The sequence below is a fragment of the Cervus elaphus genome, chromosome 9 (genome assembly GCF_910594005.1).
Source record: "Cervus elaphus chromosome 9, mCerEla1.1, whole genome shotgun sequence".
Lineage (NCBI taxonomy): Eukaryota > Metazoa > Chordata > Mammalia > Artiodactyla > Cervidae > Cervus > Cervus elaphus.
In genome coordinates, this window is record NC_057823.1 from 17,256,371 (window position 1) to 17,273,904 (window position 17,534).

Sequence of the window (17,534 nt, forward strand, 5' to 3'; positions counted from 1 at the left end):
GATCCATGTCTGTCCAATTAATGAATGGATGGGTCAAATGGGCTCCATCTTTGATTCAATTACTAAAATGTCAGAGGTTACACTTCTTATCACTGTTATCACCACATCCATTTTTCCCCCTTTTCACATCTTTCCATAAAGGCGAAGAGTAAAATGCATTCCTGTTCACATGGGACAACAAAGCTATCTATATCTGTCCAGACAGACCAAGATGGTTACAAAGTTCAAACTAACCTTTGAGGTAGGCAACTTTGTTTTTCTGTTCATCTTGTTTAATCGCTAAGTCACATCAGAGACTTTTGCGACCCCATGGACAGTGGCCCGCTAGGTTCCTCCATCCAGGGGATTTCCCAGGCATGAATATTGGAGTAGGGTGCCATTTCCTTCTCCAGGGCATCTTCTCAGCTCAGGGATCAAACTGTGTCTCCCGCATTGGCAGGCAGAAACTGCCAAGCCACCAGGGAAGCCCTCTGTTCATCTACAAGTGCCAAAATTCAATAGTCAAAGGCTGTATCTCTGTCCTTCCAGATTGATTCTCACCCTCTCCTCCTGCTCTGTTCCCTGACAGGCTGACTGCCTGACCGGCTCCCTTCCCTTCCTTGCCTTCTGGCGCTGGAAGCGAGAGACTCCAGTAGGAGATGGGGAGGGAGGAGGGGAGAGAGGGCAGGGTCTTTATCCTCCTCTTCCTAAACACCGGCTGGATCTGGCCACTCAATTTTATCACACTGGATGTGGCGGCTGAAGTGATGCTCTGGGACTTTCAATGCTAGGTCATGAAACGATACAACTGCCGCCTGGCTTTCCTTCTCTTGGGTTGCCTGCCCTGGAGAGGCCAGCTGCCAGGTTGTGCGTATCAACTCAAGTCAATCTAGGTAGGGAGGAACTGAGGCATCCGGCCAACAACCAGCACTCACCTGCCGGTCCTGTGTGAGTGAGCTTCCTCGGAAGCAAGATCCTTCAGCCCCAGTCAAGCCTTCAGAGGAACGCAGCCCCAGTCAACATGTCGACTACAACCTTATGGAGACCCTGAGCCAGAAAGCCTACTAAAGCCGTCCCTGGATTCCTGACCCACAAACATTGTGTGAGCTAATAAGTGTTTCTTGTTTTAAGTCACTACGTGTGTGCGTGCGAAGTCACTTCAGTTGTGTCCAACTCTGTCACCCCGTGGACTGTAGCCCGCTAGGCTCCTCTGTCCATGAGGATTCTCCAGACAAGAATACTGGAGTGGGTTGCCATGCCCTCTTCTAGGGGATCTTCCTAACCCCTGGGATCGAACCCAGGTCTCCTGCATTGGCAGGCGGGTTCTTTTACCACTAGCGCCACCTGGGAAGCCCTTAAGCCATTACATTTGGGGAGATAATTTGTTTCATAGCAACAGAGAACTACCACACCTGATAACAAGAGTCCCCAGTTCCCATTCTTCCTGGAACCCTCTTCCTCTATATTCTTCAGGTCTCCACTCAGATGTGACTTCGCACAGCCTTCCCTAAACTCTCTTTACCCATCCCTCTGTGGCAGTTTATTTTTCATCCTGGCATGTATTATCTCCTGAAAGTAGTAAGAGTGTTAGTCACTCAGTTGTGTCCGACTGCAACTCCATGGAGTGTAGCCCACCAGGCTCCTCTGTCCATGGGATTCTCCAGGCAAGAATACTGGCATGGGTAGCCATTCCCTTCTCCAGGGGATCTTCCTGACCCAGGGATGGAACCCAGGTCTCTGCATTGAGGGCAGATTCTTTACTGTCTGAGCCACCAGTGAAGCTGCATACCCATCACATATTTGTTTCTTCTATCTCCCCCACTAGAATGCTAGCTCTGCAGGGCAGGGGTCTTTGTTTCCTGCGATGCTGTGTCCATGGTGGATGGAACAGTGCCTGGCACAGAGCAAGCTCTCACTATGGTGATCATTAGGATGAGAATCGAACAGACTTGAGTTGTGTTGGGGCTGGATCAGATTCCCACCTGTTTCCTGCCTGTTCTGTGCTCACCATGACCAGAGATGGGACATAGCTGTGACCTCCCCTTCCACTGGGTAAGCAGTAGTTGGGAACTATAACAAGAGAGCCCCTCCATGCCTCCCCACTTCCCTGGGATAAAATCCCAGGTCCTCTCAGCAGTCCTCAACCTCTTCTGCACCAGAGACCATTTTCCTGGAAGACAATTTTTCCACAGATGGGGTGGAGGGTGGGGGGATGGTTTTCGGGATGATTCAAGTGCATTACATTTAGTGTGCAATTTATTTCTATTATTATTGCATCAGCTCCACCTCAAATCATCAGGCATCAGATCCCAGAGGTTGGGGACCACTGCTCTGTGACACCTACAGTCCCCCATTCCTACCTGAAACTCCACCACTCAGCCACAAAGAACCATGAACTGTTTACATTTGCTAAAAGAGTAGGCTCCAGGGATGAGTGCCTAGACCCCACAAACAAAACTTTGGAGTTCGAGCAGAAAACATTAGAACATTTATATTTTTAATCATTGGGGATCTTCCCCACCCAGGAATTGAACCCCCATCTCTGGAGTCTCCTGCATTGGCAGGCAGATTCTTTACTACTAGCATGGATTCTTTACCACTAGCGCCACCTGGGAAGGCCAAGGAATATCATTATGTAATAAATACATTATTATAAAATGATCTACAGAATCTGATTATTCTCTAGTAGCTCAGTTGGGCTTCCCTTGTAGCTCAGTTGGGAAAGAATCTGCCTGCAATGCAGGAGACCCGGGTTCGATTCCTGGGTCGGAAAGGTCCCATGGAGAAGGAAATGGTAACCCATTCCAGTATTATTGCCTGGAAAATCTCATGGACAGAGGAACCTGGCAGTCCATGGGGTCGCAAGAGTCGAACACAGAGACTAAACGACCACCACAGAATCTGAGTATAACTATTTGTATATAATTCATAAACAATCTTCGGGGAATTGAGCTTCCACATTTTTACTGATGGAGGTGCACGTTAAACAATTTGAGGGGTATCATTTATTCTAACAATTTTGCCACCCCCAGAGAACATTTGGCAACGTCTGGAGACATCTTCAGTTACCACAACTGGGGCAAGGGTGCCACGGGCGTCTAGTGGATTGAAGCCAGGGCTGCTGCTAAATATCCTACAATGCACAGACCAGGCCCCCAGGATCACCCAGCCCCAAGTGCCAATAGTGTTGAGGTTGAGAAGCCCTGGCTTAAAGCGCTAGTGACTTTTTTCGGGGCTCTCTGCACCCAAAGCTGTTCCATCCCGCACTCCGATCTTCTGACTGCTGAGACCTCGCTCTTCCGGACTCCTCCAAGAAGCCATTTCTTTCTTTTTTTTTTTTAAGAAACCATTTCTGATGCCGCTAGGCAGGGCTCCTCCAGCCCCCTCGCCCACCCCCCATGCTGGGTTAAAATTGTCCTGATCCCTCGGGGTTCTCAATCTTCCGTTTTTCAGCGCAAATTCCCTGGAACCCCTAGACAGACCGATTCTGCAAGACTGCGAAGGACCAGGAATCCGTATTTTTAACAAGCACCTTCTCCCCACCACAACTGCCTGCTTCTTAATATCTTGCACATAGTAGGTGGCCCAGTGACTAGTTGAACGTCTGCAGCATGCCAGGCGCTACGAAATATTCGACCTGGGGATCCCGAATCCTGGCACGTGCGCGCGCGCGCGCGCAGATATGAGCGCGCGCGTACACAAACCCGCCCCCAGGATGTAGCCACTATCATCATCCCCATTTTACAGAGAAGTAAACTGAGGTTCAGAGAGGAGACATAGCCGGGCAAGACACTCAGAGCAAGACAGGGGTCCAGATCCTCATTAGCGCCTGATTCCCGGGAGAGGGAGGGGACCGGGCGGTGAACAGGGGAGCGCGAACAGGCGGGGGCACGGAGACTCGCCGCGGCCTTCAGATGCGGCCCCGCCCCCACGAGGGACGTGAAGACGCGGACCCCGCGCAGCGTGGGGACATGTGACCGACTGCAGAGGCCGCGCCGCTTCCCCCGCCCGAGTTCTGCGCGCTCCGCCGCAGGGTGCAGATCCGGGGCGCCCGCCTGGGTTTGGGGCGCAAGAGCAGAGGCGGAGCCAGGGCGGAGCTAGCGCTCCCCGTCCACCCCCCCGTTCCCAAACGAAAGCGAAACGGAGCTTAGGAAAGGAAGGGCGGAGCCGGCCTGGAGGCCCCGCCCCCTGCCCTGCGCGGCCGGACCGACGGGCGCGCCCAGGTAGGGGGCCGCTGAGCGCGCAGTGCGGACCCTCGCGGGGACCTACGCCGCCACCATGTCTCAAGAAGGTGTGGAGGTAGGAGATGGCTACAACTGGGCCGGGGGCCCGCGAGAGATGCTGAGGAGGAGCTAGGGGCACGGAGCGGGCTTCGCAGTTGCTGGGGACTCCATCCAAGCCCAGACCTTCCCCCCAAGGCTGGCACTCGTCCACCTCGGAAAGGAGAGTGACCGCCACATGCCCCGGAGCAAAATGCGGCCTCCTCGAGGAAAAGCGGGGGCTGCTGGGTCAAGGGTCAGAGGCCAGGGGTCATCTGGCCGGCCTCATTCCTTAGCCTGGGACGCTCGCCCTAGTCCGCTCCCTCCCCCAGTGCCCTATGGGGACTTTGGCTTTTTCCAGGAAATGCAGTAGAGGGATGGGGGGGTGGGTACGGAGGCCAAAACCCAGGGTCAAGTTCAGGACGTGAAAAAAGGAAGCCTAGGGATGGAGGAAGGGCAACTGCGCTCTCCTTCTCCCATCTGTCCCCACCCCAGCTGGAGAAAAGCGTCCGGCGCCTCCGGGAGAAGTTTCATGGAAAGGTATCCTCCAAGAAGGCGGGGACTCTGATGAGGAAATTTGGCAGCGACCACACTGGAGTGGGGCGCTCCATCGTGTATGGTGAGCAGGTGGGGGTCCTGCCTGGTGAGAGTTAAGCTGGGGAGCAGGGAGGGGGTGTGGTCTGTGCTGGAGGCTGGAAGAGGCGATGAGATCATCTCTTTGGGGGGCGGTCTGGATCGGGGTTCTGGGGGCCCTGAAATTCCCACAAAACCTTTCAAGGGGCCTTCACTTACACTTACTCTCCCCACCAGGGGTAAAGCAGAAGGATGGACAGGAACTGAGTAATGATCTGGATACCCAGGTAAACTGCCCCCCTCCTCTCAAAACACGTGGTAAGGGGAGGAAGAATGGAAGGGTCAGGCTCATCCATGGCAGAGCTCCTTCTATGCACTGTCCATCCACAACTCATGGTCTAGCCTCATTCACTTACTCACCTCAGTCGTGGATCTGACCAAGAAGGCTGCAAACCGTAGGTGCTCATTACATGCTGATTGTATGAAATGGAAGAGAGAGACAAGAAACTAGGCAGTGAAAAGAATCAGGATTATCATCATTACAGAGGAGCCAAAGAGGTCAGGGAAGGCTTCCTGGAGGAGGTGGTACCACATTCTTCAAGCCTAGGGAGGAGTGATCCCTGGGAAGGGGAGGGGTTGGAGATCTTCCTGAAGAGAGGGTGACCTGAGCAGAGGAACTTGCAGACAGGCTGGGACGAGCGGGAGATGGGGGAGGAAAGAGGGGCAGGGAAGCCCATGTGAATGAATGAATAAAACAATGAATGGATGAAAGGCTTTGTACGGCCACTTTGCCCCTTAGATGGCCTTGGTAGCTGGCGCACGGGTTTGCCTGTCTGAAAGGGCCCAGCACAGAGTTGTTAAAGAGTATAGTAAAGTATGTTTTATACTTTAACATTTATATATTTACAGTTATACATATAATGAGTATAATAAAACTAGCAAAGAGTATCATTGATTGAGCACTTTCCCTGCAGTAGGACTCCAGGAATTCTACCTGTTGACTTATTGCCACAGGTCCTGTAAGACAAGTCCTATTATTTATCATATCCACTTGACAGATGAGGAAACTGAGACACAGGGTGATGAAGTCACTCACCAGGTTCATGCTGAATGCAGGTGGCAACTGGGATTTGAACCCAGGTCACCTAGAGTCAGAACCTGGACTCCTAGATGTCCTTCATTAGGGAGAGTGGCTTGGCCATGACCCTACAGCTGGAAGTGATGAGGCCAGGATTCCAACCTGTGGCTCTCTGAATCCAGAGCTCAAGCACTTAGCCTAAAGCAGCATAGCCTCAAAGAGGCGACCTGTCACAATGCCAGCAAGTGTGTGCCAGCATGAAGGGAGCACAGGGCCCAGGCCTGTTGCCCCATACTCACTCAGGGTAATCTCAGGCAAGCCCTCTCAGGGCTCTGGGCCTCAGTTTCCCCATCTGAGCAATGGGGATCACAGGTGTGCCCACCTCTCAGGGTTGCTATGAGGACAACTGAGATCACACACCCTTGCCCTCAGGAAGTGGAGGCTGCTCAATTAACTCCTCTTGAGTTGGGGACACCTTACTTATATGGGGCCAGAACCCTGCCTCCCCCTCCAGAAGCCCTGCCCCCAGAAAAGAGGCATGAGCCACCTCCCCAGTTTCTGCCCCTGGTGTTTCCGCACAGGACCCCCCAGAGGACATGAAGCAGGACCGAGACATCCAGGTGAGTCCAGGGTGTGGGACAGGGAGGTAGAGCGGTGAGCACACCCCTGGGGGTGTCCATACGTGAGGAGGAGGGACACTTTAGGGGCTGGAAGAGAAGAGGACTGACCACCCTCTTGGCCCCACCCACCCCATTCTGCAGGCGGTGGCGACATCCCTCCTGCCGCTGACAGAAGACAACCTACGCATGTTCCAGCGTGCCCAGGAAGACCTCATCCCTGCCGTGGACCGGCAGTTTGCCTGCTCCTCCTGTGACCATGTCTGGTGGCGTCGCGTGCCTCAGCGGAAGGAGGTGATGACCCAACCCCTGCCCTTGGTTCTGTCCTGGCTCTGCTCCCAACCCCCACTCCCAGTGTCCAAACCAACTGACCCAAGAACATCGGCCTCTGAGAACCCAATCCCAGACACCTGCAGCCTCAGAGATCAACCCCAATCTCAGCCCCAACGCTGACCCAGAGCTGGACTTCCAACTTAACATTCAACTGGAGAAGCTCAACTTACCCCTGAACTCTGACTACGCAGTTTGACCGCTACCCACAGAAATCAAACCTGAGCCCCAAATCTGGCTTCTGAACCCCCTGACCAGTGGCGTGCTTCTGGTAAATGCCTAATAACCAGCCCTTGTAGGAAGTGCCCCCAGACTTACAGTGTTTGCCAGTTTCGATGGTGTAAACCCCACCGCGAACACCATCAGGCTATCAGTGCCCATCTGCTCCGCTCTTCTCTACCCCTAGGTGTCCAGATGCAGGAAATGCCGGAAGCGCTATGATCCGGTGCCCAGTGACAAGATGTGGGGCGTGGCTGAATTCCACTGCCCGAAATGTCGACACAACTTCCGGTGAGGGCACAACTTCCCCGAGAGGGAGCTGACCCCACCCCCTCACCCTCGGCCCCGCCCCAGCCCCGCCCCGCCCCTCCCTACCCTGGCCCCGTCCTGGCGTCCTGGCCCGGCTGGCCCTTGGACCCTCACGGCCCTGCCCGCCCCCAGGGGCTGGGCACAGATGGGGTCCCGGTCCCCCTGCTACGGGTGCGGCTTCCCTGTGTATCCGACACGGATCCTCCCTCCGCGCTGGGATCGCGACCCGGATCGCCGCAGCACCCACACCCACTCCTGCTCCGCTGAGGACTGCTACAATCGGAGAGGTGAGCGCCTGGCGCGTCCCAGTGGCCTCCCCCTATTCCGGGCCATCTATGTGGCCTGGACTCCTGGGACTTCCATCTCTGGGGCTTTAAGCACCAAGGTGTCTGCCTGCTTCTTCCACCTAACTCCTAAGGTCCTAGTTCTGGAGGCCATTTCACCTCTTACCCCATGGGCCCCTCCTTCCATATCTTCCACCGCCCTCCACCTCCTTGCCTGGAAGGAGTCCCTCCTCACACTCACCTCCCATGGCATCAGCCACCCTCCATGTTTTCACGCATAAGGCTTTGTGGTTTCACCCTGATGACCCACATCCCGGTGTCCTATGGACTCAGCCCCTGTAGTCTCTCTGTGTTCTTGGCTCCTGTTTTGTCCTCTGTAGTCTCAGGTGATGCCCATGACCCTGGGTCTCCTGTGGCTTCAACGTCTGTGACTTCCACCTCTGCCCTAGAGCCTGTGGCCTCAGCCCCTCCCCTCCCCCAGAGCACCCCGTGGCCTCCAGCCCCAGGAGGGGGCTCAGAACCTCTCCCTCCCCAGAGCCCCACGTGCCTGGGACGTCCTGTGCACACCCCAAGAGCCGAAAGCAGAACCACCTGCCCAAAGTCCTGCACCCCAGCAACCTCCACATCAGCAGTGGCTCCACTGTGGCCACCTGCCTGAGCCAGGGGGGCCTCCTGGAAGACCTGGACAACCTCATTCTGGAGGACCTGAAGGAGGAGGAGGAGGAAGAGGAGGAGGAGGAGGAGGGCGGGCACGGGGAGTGACCCCTGCCAGGTGCAGATGCAAACCAGACACGGTCTGTGGATATTTTGTGTTGTTATAAAATATGAGCTCAAACTGAGATCTCAGTGCCCTTGGGGAGCCGTCTGGGTCCAAGATATTGGCAGGGGGATTCCTGGGCACTGTCTGCAGAGCTCTGGGGAAGCCCTGCAGATCCACAACTGGAAAAGGTCTGTGGGGCGTGGTCTGCGTGGAGCCACGAAGGAGGGGTGACCAGGACAACTTGGGCTCCTGCTGACACACATCCCCTGGGACCTGGGGGACAGATGGACAGAGGGTCACAGCCTCAGGGGCCTGATCAGCATGGCAGCCTTCTTGAGAGAGTAAGCCCCACCACGAAACTCGGCCCAGTAGACCCCGTCCTGGTAGCGGCTACGGTAGTGGCCACCTCGATGCCACACCCCATTGAGGTTGGAGTGGGCACAGGCATGGTACCACCAGCCTCCCCGCTGGTACAGGGCACAGTTACCTGAGGGGAAAGGGGGAAAAAAAAAGCCTTATTTTATTCTTCTCACCAGCATAAAAGCCTCTACCAGCAACTCACTAGCACAAGGCTTTTGCCAGGCATCCTCTGTCCCCCTACTTCAAAGTAATAGCCTTAGTTTCTTCCTTATCCCCTTACCAAAGTACAAGTCACATTTTTCTCCATCCTTTCTGCAAACTAGGAGCTTTACCTCTCATTCCTTTATCAGAAAAAACAACCTTCTCTACTTTCTTTCTAGAATAATTAAAAGTCCTAGCTCTCACAGCTCCACCTTTCCCCCACCACCTTTCACAAAGGCAAGGGCCCTGACTTACTGACTCATTAGAGAATGAATCTAGACTCCTTCACCAGAATAAGAGTCCTGTCCTCCATGCTCTTGTTTGCCCTGATCCCTACCAGAGGAAAGTCTTACCCCACCCTCTTTCATTTCCTCACTAAGAGTCTTCTATCCTGCCCCCACACACCACCAAAATAAGAGCCCTTTACCAGAATAGGAGTCTCGGTCTCTATCCACGGTGCTGAAAGGCTTGTCATTGTGCCAGGAAAGAGAGTCTCCAGCATCCCCATGGTACTGGCCAAGCCGCAGGCGGTAGTGGTCACTCTCAGGCTCCAGGGAAAAACCATCATAGTGGGCGCGTGCCCCACGGCCTCCCCAGTCTTCAAGGAGCACCAGTAGCTCATGGTCCCCACGGCTGGTGAGCTGATGCACAGGTTCAAGGCCCAGCCAGTATTCCCCATCAGGCTGCCCGAAGCCCACCTGGCAGGAAAGTCAGAAAGTCAGGAGCTGGTCCCCTTCCCCTGCCCAGCCCCGCCCCCACCCACCTGTGCCCACCTTGTAGTGCTGCCAGGTAGTGAAGAAGTTGACCGAGCCATCTTGCCGCCTCTGAATCACCGTCCAGCCTCCTCCCTCCAGCTGTTGCTCACACCATGCTGACACCACGTGCCGGCCCACTCGTAACTCATACACTCCACTCTGTCCATGGCCTGCCTGGCGGGCCTCTGCACAATCCCGCCATGGGCCTGTGGGCATAGGGATATGGGAGAGGCACAAGCTGGACCAGTCAACCCCTTACTGGAGTAAGAATCTTGATTCTCACTGGTCCCCTCACCAGAATAGCAGCACTGCTTCTCTTATTCCCTCTCCAGGATAAAAGCCCCAATATGCCTTTTCTTACCTAAATAAGACTCTAAGTCACTCTTCTCTCAGTAGAGCCAATGTGGAGCCTGGGATTCTTAAATCCTTCTATGGTTTCACCAGAAGAGAGGTCCTGAACATGGCCCTCTGAACTTCCTCCAATGCTCACCAAAGTAGCATTCTTAAATCTGCTGCCCTCTCATCAAAATAAGAGTACCTCTCCTAGTTTCACACCATAGTAAGAATTTTGTTCCTTATCAGAGTCAGAGCCATATCTCGCTGTTCCATCAACAGAATAAAATGCATCATTTCCCCCCAGCCCCCTCACCATAAGAGGAATCTCGCATTAAGGTCCTGCCTCCTATTTCCCTCTGTTCACACTGCACTGGGAATCCCCTGGCTCCTCACACCCACAACAGCCACGCCCTTGACTTACCTGCTGGCTTAGCTGGAACAGCAGGGTGCCCCGAGGGCAGAGGAGAGGCCAGGGGTCCTGGCTGTCTCAGGGTCTGATCTCTTTGAGGTTCTGCGGCTGAGTCTAGCCTCCTGCCGGTGTCGCCGGTGCCACCCACCAAACTGACGGGGACCACAGGCACCAGCGGTGGGGGCAGGACCTGGGGTAACCAAGAAAGTCAGATACCTTAGCCCTGGAGGCTCTAGGCTCCTACATCTTCCAGCACCCAGATGGGAAGGCGATCAAGCAGGAGCATGGCTTGATCCTCCCAAGCCTAACTCCACCAGTCAAGAGACAGAGCCGGACTTCCTGGTGGTCCAGCAGTTGGGACTCTGCTTCTACTCCTAGGGGAGGGGTTCGGTCCCTGGTCGGGGAACTAAGATTCCCCCATGTCTCAAGGTGTGGCCAAAAAATTAAAAAAGAGACAGAGCTGGGCTTGAATTCTAGCTCTGGTGTCCACACCTTAACAAATCTGTGCCTCCAAACTTTTCTGTAAAGCAGGGATAATATGAGGCAATCCAACACTTGAGTATTAACTTACTGAAGCCTCCCAAAGCTGTAAGGTGGCTACTATCAGAGCAACAATCTCTTATTCAAAACCCAAGGCCAGACATAGTCCAGAACTCTGAATAATACAGCAAGAGTTAGAAACAGTAACTACAGAAGGAAATGGCAACCCACTCTATGGGGTTGCAGCGAGTCAGACAGGACTTAGACTAAAGGACAACAAGAAACAGTAACACAGGGTCTACATAAATTCCCTAGCATCCCCAATGAGGTCTTTGGTCTTCATGCACATATTAGTAATATACCTGATTACAGGAACCTGCCTGCAATGCAGGAGAGCTGGGTTCAATTCCTGGGTCGGGAAGAACCCCTGAAGAAGGAAATGGCAACCCACTCCAGTATTCTTGCCTGGAGAATCCCATGGACAGAGGAGCCTGGCAGGCTACAGTCCATGGGGTCGCAAGAATCGGACACGACTTAGCGACTAAACCACCACCACTATGAGTATTCATATCAGGTAGATAAGTAAAGACTTTAAGTAGCTACCAGTAGCGTTTTGCCCCAAATGAGTTGTTGGAGGAGAGAGAGGGATCCGGTTTATGGAGCTTTTTGTACTTCAGAACCGCAGATAAGAGATCGTGGGGTTTCAGGAGGCCCCACCTTACTGACAATGCCCACAAGAAGTGGCTGCGATTTGGGGAGGGTGATAGTTTCGGAGTTACCTGCTGCTGCCCGCCCGCACTCCCCGGGCACAAGCGCTCCAGGCGGGCGATGAGGCCACTCTGCTGGCTGACTAGCTGTGCCAGCTCGCGGAACTTGACGTCCAGCTGGTGGAAGCGGGCGGCAGCGCGCTGCGCCTCGGCTGAGGCGTTCAGCACGCGATCCCCGAGCAGCGCTAGCGCGGAGGCGGGCTCCGCCCCCGGGCTAGGCCCCGCCCCCGGGCCCGCCTCGTGCTGCAGCTGCGCGCGCAGCTGGCCCAGGCGCGCGCTCAAACCTCGGCTCTCCTTGCGCAGCGCACGCACTTCTCCGGCTACGGCGCCATCGGCGGTTGCCAGCCGCTGAAGTTCGCGCAGCAATTCCTCGTGGCGGCTCACGCGCACGCGCAGCGCCGCCACCTCGCTGGCGTTCACGGCCTCCGGCGTCGGGCGCGCAGCAGCCGGCCCGCTCCAGCACACGGCGCCCGTGAACTTCTGCGGGGGCAGCACGAAGGTGTAGGTGCAACGCGGGGCGGCCGCGCGCGCCCACCACGCGCCCAGCAGGAGCAGCAGCTGCAACGTGAGCAGCCGGGGTGCCGACATGGCGGACCTGCGGGCAGAGAATGAACGGGAAGTAGGGGGGCTGGACCTCCGACTGTGAAGTCGGACCAAACCCTGTCCGCTCCCACACGGGAACGCACATGTCTACACCTGCGTGTATCAGGGGCCGCACACAGCGGATACATCCCCTTCCCAGCCCCGAGGTTGGAGATGCTGCAGTAGAACCCATCCCTGGCCTCACCACTGAGTTCCACGCGCCCTACAGGTCAATATGCTTCGTGCATTCACTCTGCAAGGCTTCACTGAGAGCTGACTGTTTGCTGGCCTCAGTTCTAGGCGCTTGGGAATACAGTCGGGGTAGCACACAAAAAAATCCCTGCCCCGGTGAGCAAGGAACAAAATTAAGTTAGAATTAATAGAGTATTAGACGGCCCTAGTTTGTACTAAGGATAACAGTAAAAGACAGGAGAATACCCTGGCCATCAGTAGTTTAACTGTGTGCTTTCGCTGCTCGGGACTTGGATTCCGTCCCTGGTCGGTCCAGGAGCTGAGATCCCGCAAGAGGCAAAAAAAAAAAAAAAAAAAAGACACCAGTAAAAAGACAGAGATACGGGGATTTGAGAGGAGGGAAGACCTGGAGGAGGTGACATTTTTATACAAAAACCTGAGGGAGGAAACCATGGGGGCTTCTAGGGGAGAAGAGGTCCCTGGCAGGGGGAGCTGAAATTTTAAAAGCCCTGAGGGTGGATCATGCCTGACATATTAAAGTACCTGGAGGAGGCTGAAGCAGAAACCATGGGAAAATAGGGAGAGAGGGGATGAGGGAAAAGTCCCCCTAATTCAGTCTAGTAGCGGGACACCACATTTCCCAATATCCCCAGCCCCAAGTCCCAGGGTTGTCCCTGTCTCTTTCCGCATGGCAGATGGAACCCATCAGCCAGGCCTGTCAGCTCTGGTGTTTAGACCCTGAATTCCTCCACATTCACCCGCCACCACCACCATGCTAACCCTCTCCCATGATCCAAGCTCAAGACACCATCTGGCTTTCCTTAGAGTCGCTACCTCCCAGGTCTCCAGGCTTCCGTCCTCAGGCTCTGCTCTGTTTTTCCAACAGCAGCCAGAGAATGCCTGTGAACACCCAAGTCAGGTCATGTCCCCTCACTTAAAGGAAAAGCCCGAGTCCTCCTGCAGCGCAGAAAGTTCTACAAGCTCTGTCCAGTCCCCTTGCTTCCTCACCTCCTCCTGTTCACCCCACTCACTCTGCTTCAGCCACCCTGGCCTCCTGGCTGTTCCTCAAACACACAAGGCATCCTTCAGCCTTAAGGCATTTGCACTTGCTGTTTTCTCAGCCTGGAATATTCTTCCCTCAATTTATCATGCCTCCCTCTCCTTATTCAGGTCTCAGCTATCTCCTTAGAAGCCCTCCTTGACTACCCCATTTAGAGTCGCCCCTCCTGGGCACACCCTATATGGACTTTTTCTTTCTTTGTTTTTTAATATTTATTTGGCTGCACCGGTCTTAGTTGCGGCATGTGGGGTCTAGTTTCCTGACCAGGGATTTAACCCAGGCCTCCTGCATTGAGAGCGTAGAGTCTCAGCCAGTAAACCACCTTCGAAGTCTCCATGGTCTTTGTCATTTTAGCATTTGTCATTCTGCATTTGCCTCATTGATTTGCCACTGTTTATGCTCTGAATTCCTCCACCAAAATATTAGCTCCCAGTGGCTGAGTCTGGGTTTTGTTCACTGCTCTGTCCCCAGCTCCTAAAACAGCGCTTGGTGCCACACGCGCCCTGCAGAACCCACGTGCTCCCCCCAAGATGTTCCATGACTCCCACAGGTGAGCTCATATAGGTGTCTTCGCTCAAGGATGTATACTTGTGGCCACTAACCCCGCTGCAGGATCCACACCCAGGCCCCCACTGTCTTCATTCCTGGGGTTCACACACTTGCAGCCTCTCAGATGGGAAAACACGTTCCTTCCTCCCATGTGCATTTGCCCACATTCAGAAAATGGTCCACATGTCAGCCCTGTCGGCACCAACATCCACTTTGTCCAAACCCACACATAACTGGTGGTCACACACATTACCTCGTTCACACACTCAACAAACATTCCTTGAGCACCTATTGTGTGCCAGGAGATGGGGACACAGCTGTGACCAACACAGACAAAACCCCTGCCCTCACAGAGCAGATTGGAAAAAAACACAGTAGGTAGGTCTTAGAGTGATAAGTCTTAGGAGAAAAAATATGGAAGGATGTGAGAGACCTGGGCTGGGGGGCACTTTAAATAAAGGAGTCAGAATTCGCTTTCACTGCCAGGGGCCTGGGTTCTGTCCCTGGTCAGGGAACTAAGATCCCACAAGCCATGTGGCGAGGCAAAAAAAAAAATAAATGAATAAATAAGTAGAGGAGTCAGACCTCACTGAGAAAATGACACTTGAGTGAAGACCTGAAGGAAGAGAGATAAAGGGAAGAGAGAAATGTGGAACCTAACTTGATATGCCCAGGGAATAGCAGGGAGGCCTGTGAGGCTGGAATAGAATGAGAGGGGGAGAGCCGGAGGCAGCGAGGACAAGGAGGTGATGGAGGCACAGTGTGCAGGGACCAGAGGAGGATCTGGAGTTTTACTCCAACTTCCGTGGGAGCAGTGGGAGGGTTCTGAGCTGCAGAAAGGCATATTCACAACGGTACTCAAACACCAAGCACTAACTCCCCAGAGCAGAGCAGGGTCCTCTCCTTGCCCCTAACCCTGGAAGACATCAGGCCCTACATAATAGGGATGGACCAAACCCCTTGGAGGCTTTCCCAGGTAAAGAATCTGACTGCTAACGCAGGAGACGCGGGCTCAATCCCAGGTCTGCAAGATCCCCTGGAGTAGGAAATGGCAACCCACGCCAGTATTCTTGCCTGGGAAATCCCACGGACAGAGGAGCCTGGCGGGCTACAGTCAATGGGGTCGCAAAACAGTTGGACACCACTGAACATGCATACACACAAACCCCTTGGAACTAGAGTGTGTGTAACATCTGCTGCCTTTTGGGATCTCAGCCTGTGGTAAAGAGGAGGCCTGGGGAGCCCCCCAGCCAAACCGAGGCCCAGGTTTCCCAACAGACAGATTCAGCCTCCACCTACCCTCCCACCCTCCTGCGCTCTCACCTCTCACGACCAAGACCCTGAGTTCCACAAGGCCCACAGCAGACACAAGAAGTCCGAGAAGGAGCCGAGTGTCCAGCAGGACCTCTGGAGAAGGGGAGAGGCTAGTGGGAGAGCAAGGAGGAAGGAGGCGTGGTAACCACCCCCAGCCACCCAGAGCCTGGAACTGGAGCTGTGAAATGCTAAGCCAAGGAGCTCCAACTGTAAATATTTAGCATTTCCCACGTGAGGACAGAGGGGGAATTGCCAGACCCTCCTGCTCAGGCCACCAGAGCCTGATAACACAGTTCAGTGCCCTGAACGTTCCCCCACAGCAGAGCTCAGAGCGTGGGAGGCTGCAGGCCCAGGAGGCTGGGGCAGATCCCAGCCTCAGACATAGACACACAGACACACATCACAGAGAACCACAACGGCGAATAGCAGCAGCACCTGCTGCCTGGCAGGGGTGATTCTAAACGTGACATTTTGTATCTCATTTAATCCTGGCCACCTGAGCTGGTTTCTGTAAGGAGCCACATTTTACAGCAGAGAACTGAGCCTCAGAGAGGGTGAGCAACTGGCCTGTGGCTCACAGCCTAAGAGAAGATCAGCAGTGGGATTCAGCCCAGGTAACATGGCTTCAGAACTCACACACATGACCACGACAGCCACATACTCCTGTGTAACAGTGCAGCACAAAGACATACAGATACCCCAATAAGACATGCAAACCATTGCACAAAGCAGCAAAGATCAATGGAATCTGTGTGTATGTGTGTGTGTCCATGGATTTGCCTGGCACACCCAATTATAAAGACACAACTGGAGGGAATTTCCTGGTGGCCCAGTGGTAGGATTCTGCTCTTTCACTGCCAGGGGCCAGGTTGCATCCCTGATCAGGGATGTGGTGTGGCAAAAAAAAAAGAAAAAAAGACAGCTGGAAACAGCACAGATTTGGGCAGTGACTTTTCAAAGCGTGGTCACACACACACATACATCACGACAAAGGAAAATATCCCGTGGGCTGAGTGTGTCCTTATCTGTGCGTCAGGCACATGCACACCCAAGTACACTCAGTCACACACCAGCAAGGGCAGAGACACAAACCAACTGGAAAGCGCAGAGACAAGCCCCTGATACCCGCCTGCCACCCACTGCAAGTTTCCATTTATCTCCCACACACTCTCACATCCTCACACAGATCATGTCCTGCAAGGACGAAAACAGGCAGCAGTAACCACACACTCATCTCTCAGAGGTACAAAGCGACTCACGTAGAGCCCCCACCGGACCAGGGTCTCCTTGTAAGAAGGCCTCCCCGACCAGCAGACACACTCTCCCAGTTGCTACTGTCCTGAGCTCGTAACCCGAGTGGCCTCCCGGGCTGAAGGAGGAAATGGTCGTCCCAGATCTGAGAGACGCTGCCAGGCTGGGCTCTGGGCCTGGGCTGGGGCCCCTCCGCCCCCCACTGGTAGTCTCCTCCGGCTCCCCCTTTTGGCCGCAGAGAAAGAAACCTCAGAAGTCAAGGAGAGGGGCCAGTGGAAGAGAGTGTCCAAGAGACAGAGGAGAGACGTAGGGAAGATGGGGAGAAAGGTGGGCGATGAAGAGAGAGATGAGAAGAGAGAAATGGGAATGGGGCAGAGGAGAAAGACGGAAACTTATAGATGATGAAGGGGACAATTGATGGCAGGAGCAAGGCTGGGAGAGGGAGGCAGACAGGGAGAAGACAGGGATGGGGAGGGGGGGACAGAAGTGGGGAGAGGAGAAAAATTGGAGTGGGGAGACAGGAGAGGGGAAGCAAATGGGGAGGAGACAAATGGGGGAGGGGAGTAAAGTGGGGAGGGAAGACAGGGGAAGGAAACAGATGTAACAGGGAGAGAGATGTTGGGGGAAATCTCTTCCCCCACCCGAAGGTTCTGGGGAAGAAGCCAGAGGCCTGAGGCCAAGACTGGGGCTTTGAGTGGAAACTGGGAGGGGGGGAATTATTGACCAAGCGCCCGCCTTGCCCTGAATTTCCAGAAGATGATGTGGAGTTTCCATCCCCCAGCCAGTCCACAGACAGGGCCTCTGCGAGGGACAGCTGATCCTCAGGAGCTGGGGGCCAAATCGAGTAATTGCCAAGGCACTACCCCCTTC

The 17,534-nt window shown here is 54.5% G+C and overlaps 2 protein-coding genes across 4 annotated transcripts; one reads left to right on the top strand and one right to left on the bottom strand.

Annotated features, from left to right (window-relative positions):
* Nucleotides 1–3,929: 3,929 nt before the first annotated feature.
* Nucleotides 3,930–8,487, top strand: SHFL (shiftless antiviral inhibitor of ribosomal frameshifting). The gene is made up of 8 exons (XM_043911449.1): nt 3,930–4,278; nt 4,734–4,857; nt 5,049–5,098; nt 6,471–6,509; nt 6,651–6,800; nt 7,243–7,346; nt 7,497–7,651; nt 8,184–8,487. The coding sequence occupies exons 1-8, from the start codon at nt 4,258–4,260 to the stop codon at nt 8,408–8,410; spliced, it is 870 nt and encodes a 289-aa protein (XP_043767384.1). The 5' UTR covers nt 3,930–4,257; the 3' UTR covers nt 8,411–8,487.
* ANGPTL6 (angiopoietin like 6) lies at nt 8,444–17,186 on the bottom strand. Of its 3 annotated transcripts, none has more exons than XM_043911446.1 (6): nt 16,673–17,186; nt 11,729–12,311; nt 10,482–10,659; nt 9,743–9,930; nt 9,397–9,667; nt 8,444–8,895 (listed from the first exon to the last, which is right to left on the bottom strand). In XM_043911446.1, the coding sequence occupies exons 2-6, from the start codon at nt 12,302–12,304 to the stop codon at nt 8,705–8,707; spliced, it is 1,404 nt and encodes a 467-aa protein (XP_043767381.1). In that variant the 5' UTR covers nt 12,305–12,311; nt 16,673–17,186; the 3' UTR covers nt 8,444–8,704. The 3 variants fall into 3 exon arrangements, with proteins under 3 accessions (XP_043767381.1, XP_043767383.1, XP_043767380.1); XM_043911448.1 differs by lacking the exon at nt 16,673–17,186 and adding an exon at nt 15,423–15,559; XM_043911445.1 differs by lacking the exon at nt 16,673–17,186 and adding an exon at nt 12,403–12,615.
* Nucleotides 17,187–17,534: the final 348 nt, after the last annotated feature.

Excerpts from the sequence above, each read along its gene's own strand:
- ANGPTL6 (XM_043911445.1), bottom strand. The coding sequence starts at position 12,491 with ATGGGTTCTACTGCAGCATCTCCAACCTCGGGGCTGGGAAGGGGATGT. Across the intron at positions 10,660-11,728 it reads GTGCGGGCGGGCAGCAGCAG|GTCCTGCCCCCACCGCTGGT; the intron begins GTAACTCCGAAA and ends TGGTTACCCCAG. Across the intron at positions 9,931-10,481 it reads TGTTCCAGCTAAGCCAGCAG|GCCCATGGCGGGATTGTGCA; the intron begins GTAAGTCAAGGG and ends CTATGCCCACAG.
- SHFL (XM_043911449.1), top strand. The coding sequence starts at position 4,258 with ATGTCTCAAGAAGGTGTGGAG. Across the intron at positions 4,858-5,048 it reads GGGGCGCTCCATCGTGTATG|GGGTAAAGCAGAAGGATGGA; the intron begins GTGAGCAGGTGG and ends TCTCCCCACCAG. Across the intron at positions 6,801-7,242 it reads GCGTGCCTCAGCGGAAGGAG|GTGTCCAGATGCAGGAAATG; the intron begins GTGATGACCCAA and ends CTCTACCCCTAG.